Consider the following 19,343-nt stretch of genomic DNA (forward strand, 5'->3'; position numbering starts at 1 on the left):
AGTGTAATTCAGTCTTTGCAAATTTCTACATTTGATGACCTAATCAACACCTTTTAACTGTTTTCTGTTTCACACTTCATCAAACATTATGACACAATTCTCTGAAGTTGAAGTGCATGAGAATACATGTTTTAATATGTTACCAGAAAGTAAATGCACATTCAAATATTATTTTAAGGAAAAATATATTATTTGTAAGCCTGGATGAGGGCGATATGATTACATACTTCCAGCTGTTACAGAACCCTCCTGGCTCATCTGAAAATCCACTTTATACTAATCCTGGTGGATCTTTCTATAGGATTCTTCCTTATTAACAGCATTCAACATCCACAATCACAAATTATCACACACACACACACACACACACACACACTTTCATTAGTCCCTCTTCAGCAAGATTTCTCAATATTTCATAAACTGTCAAATGGAATCTTGGTGAATGCATCATTTCATATGCATGTTCTCGATTAGAGGCAACAAGCTATAAATATATGCAGTAAATTTCTTACCCTCTTTGTCTGAAATCTTCCCTTCTGGACATGGGATGCAATCATAGCAGCAAAATGCTTCCCCCTCCTTCACTTTCCTGCAAAAACCAGGGCGGCAGGTCTCAGTACATACAGACTTAGGCTGTGTCTAATACACAAATGAGAGAGAGATATATGTTTAAAATAAGTGGGTTCAAAGAAAAGCTAAAAGGAAAAGTTAAGCTCTTCCTTAAAAAGGATTTGCAAAAGAACAACAGCATTCATTTCAGGAATTCATTTAATAGGTTGTTTCAATTCCATTTTGACTCATTTTCTGGCATTTTCCATTGACTCAACGTGCAAACTCCAATAAATTGTTGGGTTTTTTGCAGTTACTTTTGTGGATAGTAATGTTTTTTATATCCTCTATAGCAAGCACAGGCAAACTCCGGCCCTCCAGATGTTTGGGACTACAGTTCCAAATGGACCCCTGTTTTACTGAAATATTTGTACCTGCAAGCCATAGATAGGTTTATTTCTAATTTTGGTGAAAACCACTGATGCAATTTGTTCAGGCTTGTCAAGAATGACACACTTTCATTGGTTGACAAAGGTCAGAGTTGTTCAAACACGACTAATGCTTTACTTTTTTATAAAACTATTAATAGATTTTTGAGAAACGAACAATTGAACAACATAATTAATGTATTCCTTGCCCATTAAAGCATATGGGAGCTAGAAGCAACCTTTTATTTTTTATCTTAATGCAATTCTATTTTTAAAATTATCTTGTGAATTAAACAAACTGTGTGGTGTGATCCAATGTGTTTTTGTGCAATCTGTATTATATTATCATCACGCATCCTTGCCTTGAGTCTTTTAGCAAGCCACAATAGAGAGCCACTGCTCTATAAGTGATGGCAGGTAACTCCACTGAGCTATTCAACTGTGGGCTTCATATCAGTATCAAAGGGGGAGCATTCAGATGCCCTTGAAAATGATCCTTAGTGACTGCCAGAGGGTACCAAGGTACAGGGAGGTGTAAGGACTCCCTTGTTGATGATATTGTACAAAACATTTTAAACACCAAAGACCTTACTTTGTTCTTTACTTCTGTCTAGGAATATAGTTTGGGACGCGGGTGGTGCTGTGGGTAAAACCTCAGCGCCTAGGGCTTGCCGATCGCATGGTCGGTGGCTCGAATCCCCGCGGCGGGGTGAGCTCCCATCCTTCGGTCCCAGCTCCTGCCCACCTAGCAGTTCGAAAGCACCCCTAAGTGCAAGTAGATAAATAGGTACCGTTTTATAGCGGGAAGGTAAACGGCGTTTCCGTGTGCTGCGCTGGTGCTGGCTCGCCAGAGCAGCTTCGTCACGCTGGCCACATGACCCGGAAGTGTCTCCGGACAGCGCTGGCCCCCGGCCCCTTAAGTGAGATGGGCGCACAACCCTAGAGTCAGACACAACTGGCCCGTACGGGCAGGGGTACCTTTACCTTTAGGAATATAACAACCAGAGGTTATAGGGATTAAGCTTTTGTTATGGGACTTAAGTAAAAGTTGATGTCACATCATGTTTGTTCCTTATCAAAGCATTGTCATAAATTTGGGACATAGGCACAGATGTGTAGCAGCCCACATATTTCAGATACTATCTAGGTTGGCCCATTGGGTACAATTTGTATTTATATTGTTATATGGCATACCAGCCTCTGAGCAGTGAAAGAATCTGGGGTGATTTACGCAGGAGTTTGATTTCCTTTTATTGAAGGTCAGTGGAGACCACAGTGTCTTTAATATATATGGCTTTATTTAAACATTTTAAATTACGGCTTTATTTAAACTAGTTCAGCACAGACAACCTGGGTTTCACCCAGACTGATCCTTCAAACTCATAACAATAAATTGAATATCAACAAAATCTTTTTAGAATTCACTTCTTCATATTGTCAGTTAATATATTCATTTTCAGTGTAACAGGAACCAATATAGAGGCAGTGCATTTAGTTTATAACATTAATACATAGCTTGTGCTATTTTTAATCCGATTTTATAAAGGCTGAAAAATGCACAATGAAATTATCTCTGTATGTTATGTTAAAGTGTTCACATTAACAAATGGCTTATGTTTGCATCCTACCTGGTTAAACCAATGGTGCCATTTTATGGCTCCCTCATTGATGGTCAAAGCTTGATGTGGAGGAGCCAGGGAATCCACCCCTCCTACCTTCACTCTCTGAAAGGATTGGTTGGAGGAAACAATCCAATTGGTAATATCAAATCCAGCTAGTATCTCCCCATTCTGGTCCAAGGAAATCTTATCTCCAGCACCGTTGTTAAATGAGATACCCCTCAGAAAATGATGGAGCTAGATAGAAAAAGGAAGAGAAAGTATAGAAAGGCTTCAATTCAGCAAGGGACAATCATGATGTTCACTTTCATTGCAAGTTTTTTTTTTTTAAAAAAAAATATTTAATCAATTTTTCGATACAAACATCAACTGCAAAAGGCATATACTGCAAACACCATAATAAGAGTAATAGCACAATTTGACAATTCAGATTTGGATACACTGATATACCTATGACTATACCTTTTTAAAAACAACAACAGTACTTTCCCACCTCTCTCGCCTCCCTCTACTTCCCACCACTATTCGCCTTATCACTTAAATATTCGTTCCAGATTTCTTCATATTTATCCATTCTTATTTTGCGTTGTCATACAATTCGTTTGTATGTAGCTAATCTGTCCATGGGGTCACGAAGAGTCGGACACGACTAAACGACTAAACCACAACAACAAATCTGTCCATATATCAATCCATGTGATCAATGGAATCTTTTTGCGGCTCTTCCATTTCATCAAAACAAGGTTTTTTGCTTCCAATATAGCACAGTACATCCAATTTTTTTTTTACCCCTTGAAATCTCCCACGTTTCCAGAATATAATTTAGAATTCAGTTCCCACAAATAACAATTTCTTTTTATTCCTCCTCACCTCACTCCAAAACGATCTAATAATCGGGCAGTTAATAAACATGTGTATTAAGTTCACATTTTTACTCCCACATCTCCAGCAATTATCTGCACTTGTTATTTTCTTCTGGTATAGTTTTGCTGGAGTCCAGTGGACTCTGAATATTATTTTCTGTTGAATAAGTCTTAGTCTTAGATCCATAGAGGCTATTTCTGTTGATTTTATATTTGACTCCCATATATCATTTGTCATCTGTACCCCTAACTCTTCACTCCATTTTTGTCTATCATATTCTAAATCGTATTTCTCCTGTTGAGTAGAGTTTATATAGTGCAAGTGTAGAGTTTTTTTGCTTTTGTTGCAGAGATTAAATCTTGTAGCAGCATGGGTGTTTCTGATGCTGCAATAGCATCTGGGCCAAACTGCCTTTCCAACACAGGTTTCAATTGGATGTATTGCCATTGTGTTTCACTGGTTAATCCGTACTTTACTTGCAAAGTCTTATATTCCACAAATTTGTAATTTTCATCAATTAATTGATTCAATGTCAAAATATCTTTCTTCATCCAATTTGCCAAATTATTACTTGATTTCCAATTTTTAATTTTGGGTTGGCTCATATTGTTAATTTCTCATGCTGATAGGGGTCATCATTATTTTTATTTGTATTCATCCAAATTTTAATAGGTGCTGTAATAGTCTCCGGGATAATAGGATATCATAAAATTGGAGCCGAGTTTAGTCCACCCTTCAAGAGGTTCAAAGAAACTATATTCAAGAGTAGCCCAATTGGGAATCATGCTAGCTCTCCAACAATTAGTCTTACTCAACAGGTAAGCCTGGTGGTACAGTTCCAGATTTGGGAACCCAAAACTGCCTTCCTTATTTGGAAGTTGCATTTTATTTAGTGATAGTTTTGGTGGCTTTGTACCCCACAGGCATGATCTAAATAGCTGATTTATTTTTTGTAAGTATAGTTTGGGAATATATTTTGTTAATCCTCTTAGAATGTATAAAAGCTTTGGAACAACATTCATTTTGAGGACATTAACCTTTCCCTCAAAGGGAGAGGTTTAGAGGTCCCCACCTTTCAATATCAAAAGAAATCTCATTTATAATTTGATTAAAATTTAATTTTACAATTTGGTCTATATCTGATGAAATCATTATACCCAAGTATTTAATAAAGTCTTTGCACATCCTAAACTGATGGTTTCTATACAATGTAGCCCTTGGCCCTATTGGTAAAATCTCTGACTTTGTCAAATTTATGGAATATCCCAATATCCTGACAAAGATTTTTATTTTCTCCATAATTTTTGGAATTGTTTTGAAATATCAACATTGGAGTAAAGCAGATTTTTTTTATTTCTTCTATTTTTATATCTATAATATTTAAGGCAAGACTTTCTCACATTTTAAAGTTCATTTTAAATTACAGATTTTTATGATCTCCAGCAGCATCTGAACACAGAGCCATAAAACCTTTATTGACAAAAAGTGGATGCTCTATTATTATGGAATTAAAAAGAGGGCAAAATTCCCCATTGAAAGGGAAATTAAATGAGAATTTATTAAAAGTTAAAGATATATTAGAAAAGGGCAGAGATATTAAAAGATTAATTTGAAATCAATTTGAAACAGGTGACAAAATTTGAGAAACAATTTGAGCTGGCTAATAGACCAGGGAAATTATTCGCATGGCAAATGAGAACAAAGGCAAGCGATAGCCTGTATAAATAAAATTAATGTAGCAGGTAGAGTTGTGGAAAGTCCTAAAGAAATAAGAGACCAATTTGTGTGTTTTTATACGGAATTATTTTGTGGGAAATGGGGTAATTTAGATGAAATGCAAAAACATCTATAGGACAGTGGAATGTCTAAAATACCAATAGATAAAATGACAACTTTGAATGCACCGGTTTCAATGATGGAATTACAGCAAGCATTTTTACAGGAAAGGCCTTTGAAAGCACCAGGATCTGATGGTCTTTCAGCAATATACTATAAGAAGTTGCAGAAGTATCTAATACAACAATTAAAGGACATTATGAATATGATTTTAAATACAGTGGTGCCCCGCAAGACGAAATTAATTCGTTCCGCAATTTTTGTCATCTAGCGAATTTTTCGTCTTGCGAATCACGAAATCCCATAGGAATGCATTGAAAATCAATTAATGCGTTCCTATGGTCAAAAAAAGTCCAAACAAAGCCAAATTTGGTACAACAACAGTTTATCAACTGCTCTTTAAAGTCACACATACTGTAAAGAGCAGTTCAAAAATTTAAGGGAAAATAAATTAACTTTATAAACAAAACATGTCTTTGTTTTTAGACAAAGAAAAAAAAGTCGCGAGACGTTTTCGTCTTGCGAAGCAAGCCCATAGGGAAATTTGTCTTGCGAGGCAAATCGAAAAAGGAAAAACCTTTCGTCTAGCGAGTTTTTTGTCTTGCGAGGCATTCGTCTTGCGAGGTACCACTGTACAGGGGAGCTGCCAGAATCCTGGAAGAATGCTTATATAACTTTGATTTCTAAACAAGACAGAGATCCTGACCAGCAAAAAAATTTATCAACCTATATCTTTGTGGAATAATAATTATAAGCTTTTTGCAAACATATTAGCAAATAGGTTGAAACAGATATTAAAAGAGGTAATCCACCATGACCAGCTGGATTTTCCCCAAAAAGACAAATGAAAGATAATATTAGAAATGTAATTGATATATGAGAATACTTGCAAGTGAGAAATGAAAAACAATTGGGTTTAATGTTTCTCGATGCCAAGAAAGCATTTTATAATCACTCCAGGGATTTTACGTTTAAAGTCTTAGAACATATGAGTTAGAACATATGAGTTTATAAAAGGAGTTAAGGCAATATATACAAAACAGTCAGCTAAGTTGATAGTAAATAGTGTCCTGACTGAGAACTGTAAAATAACTAAAGGAATGAGACAAGGCTGTCCATTGTCACATTTGTTGTTTATAAGAGTTTTAGAAGTACTGGTGCAAAGAATAAGAAGTAATCAAGATATTAAAACATAAGATTGGGAAAGAGACAATATCAACTGAAAGCATTTGCAGACAATATGGTGATATCTGTAGAAAAACCAATACTGTATTTGCATTTCAAGAGAGATAAAGCAACTACCTCATGGCCAAAGGGCAGTGAATAGAGGAAGGTGCTTTAGAGGCAGATGGGGAAGATTTCAAGAGCATGGGTAGGCAAACTAATGCCCGGGGGCCGGATCTGGCCCAATCGCCTTTTATATCCAGCCTGCGAACGGTCTGGGAATCAGCATGTTTTTACATGAGTAGAATGTCTGCTTTTATTTAAAATGCATCTCTGGGTTATTTGTGGCTCAAAGGAAATTGTTCATTCCCCCCCCCCCAAAAAAAAATATAGTCCGGCCCCCGACAAGGTCTGAGGGACAGTGGATGGCCCCCTGCTGAAAAAGTTTGCTGACCCCTGTTCAAGAGCATTGCTGCACCGACATTGGTGACCCTTGCTGGGGTTACATAGGAAAGTGACAATAGATAGAAAAGCAAACAGAACATGTTTTGAACCTCTTTCAGGGTGTTCAGCCCATTACCTGCCACAGTGGCTGATTCTGAAATTTGACTCCTCCACCGATCATTACTGGTCTGTGTTTGACTCGGGATGTAGACATGGCATGTAAAGCATGGGCCACAGCATAGACAGCATTGTAGATGTTGTAGCTGTGGCTGGTCATGCTCATTTCAAAGAAAGGACCAGGAAGATTCTCCAGCTTCTCTTGCCCAGTGCAAATATCCCCCTTCACACTGCCAACAACTTGATTTGGAAATACACAGCCAAATGCCTGTTGCCAGAAGTCCAAAATGAAGCCATCTCCTTTCGGGTTGGAAGGGGTTTTGCTCTTGACAAACTGACGAAATCCTGGTGGGTCATTTGAGTGAGTTGTGAATGAGAGAACCCCATGGAGTATTTCTGTATCCCAAGTCCGTTGATAGACAAAAGAAGTGAGCTCCACCTGGGCTGTCATGATCCACACTTTACCTTTTGGCTTATTTGAACTTTGTTCCAGTTCTGATAGGTAAGGATACCATCTAAAAAATGCCAGAGCATATGATTCTCCATAAAACAAGACTACATTGGCTTTGCTATCATTTATTTTGTCATGAATTTTTGCCCCCAGTTTAAACATATTGTTAATTTCAGTGACGTAAGTTAATGTGTGACTTCTTTCTATGAAGGCAAAACAGATGCCACTCTGGGAAAATAGTGGAACCACAATTTGCACAAATCTTTCTGCATTCTCATCATAGAAAGTAAGGATCCCAATCCATATCCACCGGAAATACAGAAGCAAAGACAGGATCCCCTTATACTGGTGGGTTTCCTTGGGCGTCATCTGGTAGAAGAAAAGGCCTGGGGTTTTATCATTCATCACTGGAGCAGGGCCATATATCAGCTAAACATAGTTGTGAGAGTAGGAGAAAGAGACAGAAGCAACAGTAATATATTAGACTTGTGTATTATGAGCACCACTGGGGCAATTATAAATTGGGCCTTCCAATCATCACCATTTCACCTGTGCATGCTATTTTTGCTAAGCCAAGCAACACTTACCTGCCAGATAGCTGTCATCATATATCAGGGACATCTGCAGTAATAACTTATGTGTTATCAAGACTTTATTTCTTAGCTTGGATCTGCCATTAGCATGGCCTACCTGATTATTTGAAATGTGCACATTGGTTTATCCAAATCTATCTGGATGTGTTAAATTCCCATAACTTGACAGAGAGATACATATCTCACCTGTGGAACCTTATAGATATCCAAGATTGTTGCCACATGAAGGGAAGTTTGGGAGTCCAGTCCCCCAATGATGGCTATCAAGTTTTTGTTGATGTCACAGATGTAGTTGGGGACAAATGTTTCCAGTGTGGATATGAGTAACATTGTGGCATGAGAGGTCCATTTGGCATTGAAATAGCTGTCATAGATGCGGAAGCCTAAAGTGACATTGGGTAAGAGCTGAGGGTTTTCATTGATCTCATTCACTGCAAATTGCAAAGCCAGGATGTGCTGGTAATTCTTTGGCACCACACTAAAAAAAGAGTTTCATTTTCCATCAGAAGGGCATGTAACTCTTTATAAATTTATCACAACTCAGTTCTACACTATCCTCATTAGCACTGCTTTCTTTCTTGGGAGACACAGGGGTACACATACCCCCAAAACATTTTGTGAATCTAAGTTTGGTCTCATTGAGGGGCAGTATTTCAATATAAGTAGGAAAGTGAGGGTACAACTAAACTTTTTTTTTTTTTTTTTTAGGAAAAAGCATTGCTCATTTGTATTTTTTATTACTGCAGTTATTTAAATTATCTTGAACAGGTATCACTACAAGTGATCCTCCTCCTTGCCTACAATGGCAGAAAAGGCAGATAGGGGAAAATTCTATCGTAAGGGAGCACAGACTTTAAAATATTCCTGATATAAATTGTTAATGCTTCTACTATTATCAATGGACATTGTTGGCTGCAACTGTTGGAGTCAAACAACCACTTCAGGACCACCGTTTAGCCACCCCACCTCTTAAACTGATTTGCTTCATTGTCCAAAGAAGGAATAAAAATGCAAAAGAGAAATTATCCAGGTCTTACTTTAGCTCTTCAAGCAATGTTGGTGGGGGTTTTTCAATGAAGGGTATTGAAATGGAGATGATGATGCTGTGAGAGGCAATGCCACCAATGATGAGGTCTCCTTTCGCATGATACTGATGAAGTGGAGTGTGTGGATCATGGACATGACATTTAACAATGGTTGATTTGCATGTTGCATGAGGAAGTAGAATCAGCAGCAAGACCAATAATGCCACCATCCTTGGTACTATTTTTCCCTATGCACTAAGATGCCCCTAGTACTATTACAGCTTATGAGACTGAAGTAGTTTGACCTAGTTGACCTTTTAGTCTGCTCATATATCTGAAATCCAGACTGTGAAAACTGTGAGTGGGTGGGAATAGTGATGACACTGATAGATCCTTGCTTCTTTATGATTCTTAGGTCTAGCTGTGATTGCTGGAGGTGATATATTTTTATCAGGCTTCTCCAACCTTATATCCTTCAGATATTTTAGACTGCAATTCACAGCATTCAAAGCTGACTGCATTTGATGGGTTTGTGATCCAATAGAAGAAGAAGAAGAAGAGTTTGGATTTGATATCCCGCCTTTCACTCCCTTTAAGGAGTCTCAAAGCGGCTCACATTCTCCTTTCCCTTCCTCCCCTGCAACAAGCACTCTGTGAGGTGAGTGGGGCTGAGAGACTTCAAAGAAGTGTGACTGGCCCAAGGTCACCCAGCAGCTGCATGTGGAGGAGCGGAGACGCGAACCCGGTTCCCCAGATTACGTGACTACCACTCTTAACCACTACACCACACTGGCTCTCAATACAGTCCAAGGGCACCAGGCTTTGAAAGGCTCAATTATAGTACCTTTCACAGACTTCCTCATTAGCTTTGATAGTGTACTGAGCAAGTCCATGAGTTGGTTAGACAAGTGGGGACCTTAATTACAGTTATTTTGATAATTAAAGGGAAGATAGTCAATTGTGCATCTTTCCTAACAGAAGTCTTCATATCCTCTTAGCTGCATAAGATTTTGGCTTGCAATAATAAACAAGAAGGAAAAAATACTGGAAATACAACCCTTTGGTCTCAAGAGAGGGCGGAAAGGAACATGTTTGACTGTAGCACTGGCCTCTGGAAATTCTGACCTGGAAAGAAGAAACCTAGGGAGAGCGGAGTTTTCCCCTAATTACATTCCTTTCAAAGTTCACATGCATGAACAACAATTGCATGAGTTGGTCTCCATGTCTTGCCAATGGATGGGAGAAAAGCATCACATTCTATGCTGGAGAAACTAAAATGAGGCATGGGTAATGCCTCCACCAACAGGGAAAGACATTTGTAATTTGTCGGCAGTGCTCAATATTACCTCTTGTTATTCCTGCATCTCACTTTCCTTATCTCATCTTGTCACATCTTTCCTTGCCAAAATTTAACCGGTTGTGCCAGAAATACGTTTTTATTTTTCCCTTTCCCTTTCTTTGTGCTTTACAAATGGGAATATAATTTAAGGGCAGGCAAACTTATTCTTGCACTCCACCCCAATCTCTAAGTGGTGTGAGATTGCTGGGGCCTCCTCAGGCCCTGATCCAAACTTTGTCTTTTTCTTTCTTTCTTTTTTTGTAATTATGCACAGCAGAGACTGTGACTTTTTAAGATAAATGTTTTATTTATTTATTTATTTATACATACATACGACCTGAGCCTATGATGGAGGGGTTCACAGCATTAACATCCCTAAAGGTGTAGCCTTGGATTTAAGAGACATCAAACACTGCTGTTTTAAGACAAAGTAAAATAAAGCTTACTGCAATCTCAACTCAGAATCAGGCTTATAACCCAAGAGTTATAAGGAACTCACATGCAGCCTACATCTCCCCATCCCAGCCTGAATTCATAATAATATATCGATTGATATAATATTAAAAGATAAAATACACAATAGCAGAATTTGAGCTGCTCATGTATGATGAATGATTTTATACCATTAGAAGGAGTTATATTTAAAGGTAGCAAATCCCTGAATAAGTATGTTATTTCATTACATGTATTATAAATGTGAGCCCAACACTCTCCAAGAGGGATCCTACTTCCATGCATGAAGGTGTCAATGTGGAGTTCATTGGAGTCTCCTGACTTTCTGCATCAAACAGTGATGGACTCCTGTTTCCCTATCTCCAACTCACTTGAGGTGTTTCATTATAACAGGCTCCTCAGATCGTTCTCAGTTTTTCATTAACAATCCCTGCTCAGTTCCTTTTCTTGCTGTTCCAGTGGGTTGGTTTCATACAATGACCGCCCCTCCCTAGATTCCTCATTTAGACAATGTGACAATGCAATGGTTGGACACAAATTCCCGGCCTATACAATATAGAAAAGAGATACTCTCATGCATTCTTCAAGACTTCCTTCTAATTAAGAGATCCCTATTGTTCAGCTCAGGCTTCAGCAAAATAATGTAACATTTGGGGCAAAAGATGCAACCCAACAAGCCAGCACTGGAGGCTAAGATAGAGAAGATCTCCACAGCCACCATGTATTTCCCCTTTGTGCTCATGTAGGTAGGAACAAAGGATAACCAAACACTGCAAAAGACCAACATGCTGAAAGTGATGAACTTGGCTTCATTGAAACTGTCAGGTAATTTCCGGGCAAGGAAAGACACAGTGAAACTGACAAACGCTAGGAAGCCCATGTAGCCCAAGACACAGTAAAAGAAGGTCACCGTCCCCTCATTGCACTCCAGTACAATTTCTTCAGCTACTGACTTCATGTCAGCATTAGGGAATGGAGGAGAGATCACCAGCCACAGAGTGCAGATGAGTGCTTGGAGTAGGGAGCAGGAGAGGACAATAGAGTTTGCCAGTCCTTTCCCCACCCACTTCCTCATCCTGGATCCTGGTTTTGTGGCCATGAAAGCCAGAACCACAGTGATGGTTTTTGCCAGCACACAAGAAACAGCCACTGAGAAGATGATGCCAAAAGCAGTTTGTCGGAGGAGACACGTCACCTTGTCAGGATATCCAATGAACAGTAATGCAGAAAGGAAGCAAAGCAAGAGGGAGGTGAGCAGAGCGTAGGTGAGGTCCCGGTTGTTGGCTTTCACAACGGGAGTGTCCCTGTGCTTCACAAATATTTCAAGTACTAGTGCTGTAATGAAAGCAAAGGAAAGAGCAGAACAGGCTAAGCTGAGGCCGAGAGGTTCTTCAAAGGACAAGAAAGTTGCATGCTTCGGAATACATATAGTCTTATTTTTGCTTGGATACTTTTCAACTTCACACTCATAACAGTCATTCATGTCTGAGAAATAAAATATTTTGTATTAACCTCAATGTATTAATCTCACCAACACACTAACTCTTGTTTCCTTCTTTCTTTTTCTTATTAAATTTTATAAACAAATAATAAAAAACCGTTTCATGACTACATAATTAGGATTGGGGGGGGGGACACATCAGGAGAAGAAAAATGTAAAGATGGTAAATGATGGCGCTCATACTGCTCAGACAGCCAATCAGCAGCAGGAAATGTAGCAGGGTTGGAAACCCTTCCTGATCGACGTCACATAAATAAGGAACTAGCCAGGTTTTTACAGTCGATATTCTGTAGCTTAATGTTTTAAAATCTACATCTAAATATGTTTCATGGGGGAAATGTACATTTGAATAGGACTTTGATGAGCAATGATACAGTTAAATGCATATTGAGAGAATATGCAGATTTACATTTTTAAAACAGGATTTATTTTTTAAAATAATGCAAGTTAATGAAATGAAACTGTGTGCAAAAATGTTAGGTTAACCATTAAGTCCATTGCTACCTTGCTTCAAAAACTGAGAAAAGAAAGCTTAGTGAATATATGTTTTTTGTCAAAGATGATTCTGGCCTCCAGCCAGTTTTATAGGTTTAATTAGTTCCATTTTTCTATTTACACACAGAGCTCTCAGAGCACGTCCGGCTCATTCGGATTAGTTGCAGCAACTGGCTGCTGCTTTCGTTTTCTCCAGCATAACCACTTCCGGAGCCCTCTCCTTTTCCTTCCTCTGTTACGTGAAGGGCTAAGCTCTGGAAATTGCTCCCCCCCCCCCTCTGATTCATTGCTTCCTGACAACCCTTCGTCCTCCCCCTCCTCTGAAGAGGTACAACTACTTACGATCGGAGGCTTATCTCTGTATTTCCCCATCATTTCCCCCTTTTCAGCCCCCAATTCCCTGACAGGTTTTATACATATATTGCTCTCAGTTTCAGGGAACCAGATATAAATCTGTACCATATATTTCTTACCCTCCTCGCCTGAAATCTTCCCTTTTGGACAAGGTGTGCAGTCATAGCAGCAAAATGGCTCTCCTTGTTTCACTTTCTTGCTAGAACCACGAAGGCAACTATCGGTACATACAGAGTTAGGCTGTGTCTAATTTGAAGTGAAAGAGGAATATATATATAATTCTCAGAATAATACAGAATAATAAAGGAAGAACAAAACTGAGTGCTCTTAGTAGGTTTTGTGTTTTACTACATTTAAAAACCCCCTCAGATTACCTGTTTCTTAAGCATTCTTTCTGATTTGCTTATACGGCAATTGTCTTCCCATTATTCAGTTAGTCCACTTTCCCATGGACTTCTCCATCCCTTTCCCAAGAACTAAAAGTTATTTTTGTATAAGTGGGTTTGTTCTTCTAGGCTGATAGGGACAATCTAATAGTGCAAACCTGAAATTACTGGTATATGCTTGACTCAGTATCACAAAATAGGTAAAGGTAAAAAGGTAAAGGACCCCTGGACAGTTAAGTCCAGTCAACGGCGACTATGGGGTTTGTCCACAGACAGCTTTCAGAGTCATGTGGCCAGCATGACAAACTGCTTCTGGTGCAACAGAACACCGTGACAGAAACCAGAGTGCACAGAAATGCCATTTACCTTCCTGCCTCAGCAGTATCTATTTATCTACTAGCACTGGCATACTTTCGAACTGCTAGGTTGGCAGAAGCTGGGACAGAACAATGGGAGCTCACCCCGTCATGGGAATTTGAAACGCTGACCTTCTGATCGGTAAGCCCAAGAGGCTCAGTAGTTTAGACCACAGTGCCACCTGCAAATATTGAAAGTCTGAAGGCACCCCAAATCTCTGTTGAGGAGTTGTGGGTGACTTCATGCAGTTTAGTTCTATCTAGAGATATATCAGTAAGAGGTAATAGGACTTATTGTGGTTATTATAGTGCTCATGAAGTTTTTTACCTACAAGAAACACAGATATGTGGCAGGCCAAATATTTCGCGCATCATCTAGTCTGGCTTACTGGGTGGAATTTGAAGGTACCTGTATTTTGCGCTCTATAAGACACACCAGACCACAAGATGCACCTAGTTTTTGGAGGAGGAAAACAAGAAAAAAAATATTCTGAATCTCAGAAGCCAGAACAGCAAGAGGGATCGCTGCGCAGTGAAAGCAGCAATCCCTCTTGCTGTTCTGGCTTCTGTGATAGCTGCGCAGCCTGCATTCACTCCATAAGACGCACACACATTTCCCCTTACTTTTTAGGAGGGAAAAAGTGACTCTTATAGAGCAAAAAATACAGTATATGTGAGAGTGATTATTGTGGATTATTGCGATCTTATCCATTTAGAATTCATTTCACAATGTCATTTAATATATTCATAGTCAATATAACAGGAACCACTATAAAAAGTTGTAGGGATAGCATCTAACAATAATTTATGTGTTGTGCTATTTTCTGTCCTAACTGTGATTTTAATAAGGGCTGTACGATGCTCACCATAATTAACTTCATATGTTATACACATTCAAAATTGGAATCTTCACAAATAGCTGACAGTTACATCCTACCTGGTTAAACCAGTTATGCCATGTTATGGCATCCTCGTTGATAGTGAAAGCTTGTTCTGGAGGAGCCTGGGGGTCCATCTTCCCAACTTTCACTCTTTTAAAGGATTGGTTTGAAAAAACAATCCAGTTGTTGACATCAAATCCGGCTACTATCTCCCCAGTCTGGTCAAAGGAAACCGTGTCCCCAGCACTATTGTTGAACGAGATACCCCTCAGAAAACGGTGGAGCTATATTGAAAAGAAAATGGCAAGAATTTAATCAAGGCTGAAATTCAGGAAGGGATAATGAGGTCTTGCACCTTTCAGGTTGAACTCTTTAAGTATCCATTCTGGATGGAAGCAACTTTCTTCTCATCTTTTGAAGTTTATTTTCAATTACAGATTTTCAAGAATTGTGGCAGTCTGTTTCAGAAATTAACAGACAACCATAAACATTGGAAAGTTAATGAAAGTGATGGCTCTGTGGATTTCATGGTGTGTGTGTGTGTGTGTGTAGTGGGTTTCTGTATCATTCCTTCTATATGCCAAGTTCAGAGATAAATTTGATTCTGTCTGTAACCAAAACAACATCACCCACATGTAAGAGGTAGGTATGAACAGGCTTGGGGGAACTTCAAAGTTTACAGAGGTACAAAGTAAGGCTTTGGGGAAAGAAACCCTGAGGAGGGCACAAGCCTCCAAACATCCCAATGAGGACTGAGAGCATTTAGGAGCCTCAGAATGCTAAGAGACTCTCTGTTAGGGAGGAGTACAGATAAGGTACACACACAAAGAGGACAATGTTAGACAGGATCTGCAAGGAATAACACATTTCAAACTTTTCTTAGAATTCCAAGGAGTAGGTATGCAGGAGAAAAACAATTTTGTCTGCATTTTAATACTCAGTTCCGACTTTTGGAACAAATATGTGAACTGAAATACAATTATGCTTTCAAATTCATATGTCTCTGAACTTTGCAGTGCAGTTCTCAAATCAAACAATGTGTATAGAAGTGCATATATTAGGGGGAAGTGTCCATAAAATATATATATCTGTGAAAGGAACTTATATTATATATATGGTAGACTGCTTGGAAAAAAATTGCTTATTTGTCAAAGCTGTTTTTAAAAAACGCATAAAGATTTTGCAATATATATATATATATATATATATATATATATATTATAAGAGTTAATATTTACAATTCTATACATACTTATCTAATACATGGGAATTATTATTATCCAAATACATATATGTTTATTTTTAACCTACTATATTTTGTACAAATATGTTCCAAATATCATTATATTTGTCCATGCCTTTGCCTTTAAGTAATCTGTTGTAAATGTAGTCATATCTTCAATCCATTGGTTAAAAAGAGCCAGACATTTATCTTTCCACTGCATCAGTGTCAGTAAGGACACAAAGAATCTATTTATGTTGCCCAGTTGTCAAATTCCATATGAAGAATATGTAATTCAAAAGAACATTTTCCTCTGAAAATTTTAAATTTTCCTTCACAGTCATATTTATATAATCCACTACTTTCTGCCAAAACTTAATAAGTGTAGGACATTGTAAGAACATGTGCTTTAAAGAAGAATTATCCTTAGTACATCTCCAACAACATGAAGTCTTAGATAAGCATTTTAAAAATGTAGTGGAGTCCAATAAATTCTAAATATTATTTTCTGTTGTACAGGCAGTTCCCTCTTTGTGTGTGGGGTGTGCTCTGGATCATTTTGTGTGTCAGCAGAGCACACATAAGTCCTAGTCTTCCACTGTTTCCCTGCTCCACCCCATTCCTCTTCCTGTTCCGCCCTTTTTCAGGTCCAAAATGACCTACAAGTCAGAGTTCATGTGCCAATTGAATGCACAGAAAATGGTCGCTGCCTGTGTAAATCATACTGTAAGGTCCATTGACACCTTTGCTATAGAAGTTTCCTCATCAGTCAGTTGATCCAAAGTCTATATGCGTTATGGCTTGGTCTCTCCCACAAACGCAAGATGACTCTGGTTGTTAATTATTTCAGATTTATTGCTAAACAACAAACTAAGACAGAGCTCCTCCACTCATCGTCCTCCCCAGAAGATGGAGTTGCCCGGACTAAGCTCCTCCCCCTTCCCCAGCACAGAAGCCCCCACCTTCTCTTCCGGTATCTTTCACACATATCTGCCACTTTTGTAATCCTACGAGATTTGGCAGAGCATATTTCCTGCATTCCAACGTTTTGCCCACTATAGTAGTTCTCACACATCTGTCTGTCCCTTTGGTCAGAGCTCAGATTACAGCTGCTCTCCCCCTCCTCTCTGCTTCTTCTGTTAACTGTCCTCTCCCTGTGCCTGCTTCTTCTCCTCCTGTCAGCATCTGAGCTTCGCTGACAATATGTATGCTTCCATCCAATTTTTCCTTATCATCATTTTTTTAAAGTTAGGTTGCTTCACAAAGTCAATTTAGCAAGGGAAAATAGGTCAATTCTATTTTTCTTAGATATCACATTCCATTTCTTTCTAACTGACACAACTGTTTCCAGAGACTCTCAAGCTCTAACATATTTTGATCCTAATATTGTCCATCCAGCCCAAGTTGCTATTATATTTATATTCTAAAGTTGCCCTGATCAGAAAATTAGTACCAATTGTGGGATTCTGGTTTTTATTCAATTTTCAAAGGTTCCTTCTTCAGTGGTACACAGTGAAGAGGCAAACAGTTAAATGGAGATGTTCGGCTCATTACCTGCCACAAATGTTGATGCTGAAGCTTCAGTCCTCCACTGGTTACCATTGGTCTATGTTTGACTCGGGATGTAGACATGGCATGCAAAGCTTGAGCCACAACATAGGCAGCATTGTAGATGTTGTAGCTGTGGCTGGTCATGCTCATTTCAAAGAAAGGACCAGGAAGGTTCTCCAGCTTCTCTTCCCCAGTGCAGTTAACTCCCTCCACATTGCCAGCAATGTGATTTCTGAATACGCAACCAAATGCGTGCTGCCAGAACTCCACAATAAAGCCATCTCCTTTTGGGCTGGAAGGATTTTTGCTATCAACAAATTGGTGAAATCCTGGTGGATCATTAGAATGAGTTGTGAATGAGAGAGCCCCATGGAGTATTTCGGTGTCCCAAGTCCTTTGATAGGGAAATGAAGTGAGCTCCATCTGGGCAGTCATAATCCACACCTTACCCTTTGGCTGACTTGGCATTTGTTCTCCTTCTGATAGGTATGGCAACCATCTGAAAAATGTCATAGCATACGATTCCCCATGGACAACAACTGCATTGGCTTTGCTATTCATTATATTATCATGAATTTTTGCCCCCTTGTTAAACAAATCATTAAATTCTGAGACAAAACTGATTTTCTGAGTTCTCTCTGTGAAGGCAAAACAGATACCCCTCTGGGAGAAAAGCGGAACCACAGTTTGTATAAATCTATCTCCATATTCATCATTGAAGGTAAGGGTCCCAATCCATGTCCACCTGAAATGCAGAAGGAAGTAGAGAATCCCCTGATATTGAAGGTCTTCCTTGGGGACCATCTGGTAGAATGAAAATCCTGGGGTTTTATCATTCCTCAGTGGTGCAGAGCCATATACGAACTAAAGAGAAATGTGGGGATGGAAGAAAGTGGCATACACAATAGCCATTTAAATGGACCAGTTTTAACTACTTAGTGCACTTGAAACATGTTATATCAACAGTCCTTACAACAATGCTATGATGTATATAACTGCTAGGTTTGCATGGAATGGACAGAGGGAACAATGACATTTTTTAAGAACTTCTAATAGAGTCATTGTTTAGGAGAGAACTGCAACCACACAGGACACCATTTGGCTCAAAATGCCCCATCTTTAGAGCCTTAACTATAAGAAGATAATGCATATATATCTTGCAGCAGTGGCAAAAGTTATCAGAAGATGAGAAGTTCCCTGAATTCTCTCATATTTTATCCAAATCCTACAACTGTTTAATTGTTGTTGGAATGACAGAGGTTATTCTTCAGGGGTAGGCAGCAATTTTCTATAGCTCCACCACATTCAAAATGCCTCAAATGAAGTTCTTTGTTTCGCTGTTGTGCCTACCAGTGTGGTGTAGTGGTTAAGAGCGGTAGTCTCGTAATCTGGGGAACCGGGTTCTCATCTCCGCTCCTCCACATGCAGCTGCTGGGTGACCTTGGGCCAGTAACACTTCTTTGAAGTCTCTCAGCCCCACTCACCTCACAGAGTGTTTGTTGTGGGGGAGGAAGGGAAAGGAGAATGTTAGCCGCTTTGAGACTCCTTAAAGGGAGTGAAAGGCGGGATATCTAATCAAAACTCTTCTTCTTCTTCTTCTTCTTCCATTTCTCCCTCACCCTCCATGTTTACATGTGTTCAGGTGAAAGTATTGTTAACCCCCCCATGTTTGCGTGGTGTGAGATTCGAAGGGTCCACATGATTACCTGGGGTTT

The 19,343-nt window shown here is 39.0% G+C and overlaps 1 protein-coding gene across 1 annotated transcript in view; it reads right to left on the minus strand.

The window, feature by feature from the left end:
* The window catches only part of LOC310691556 (vomeronasal type-2 receptor 26-like), a gene marked incomplete at its 3' end in the record, with an annotated part of 29,723 nt that overhangs the window by 9,422 nt on the left and 958 nt on the right, over positions 1-19,343 (minus strand). Inside the window, exons 2-5 of the mRNA XM_083471418.1 lie at positions 17,947-18,492; positions 7,041-7,355; positions 2,606-2,833; positions 513-639 (exon numbers count right to left, since the gene is read on the minus strand). Of these exons, the coding sequence (XP_083327544.1) occupies positions 513-639; positions 2,606-2,833; positions 7,041-7,355; positions 17,947-18,492 (1,216 nt within the window). The remainder of the gene's footprint in view (positions 1-512; positions 640-2,605; positions 2,834-7,040; positions 7,356-17,946; positions 18,493-19,343) is intronic.

This window comes from Podarcis liolepis, assembly GCF_965112155.1.
Source record: "Podarcis liolepis genome assembly, chromosome: 13".
In the NCBI taxonomy this organism is placed as follows: Eukaryota; Metazoa; Chordata; class Lepidosauria; order Squamata; family Lacertidae; genus Podarcis; species Podarcis liolepis.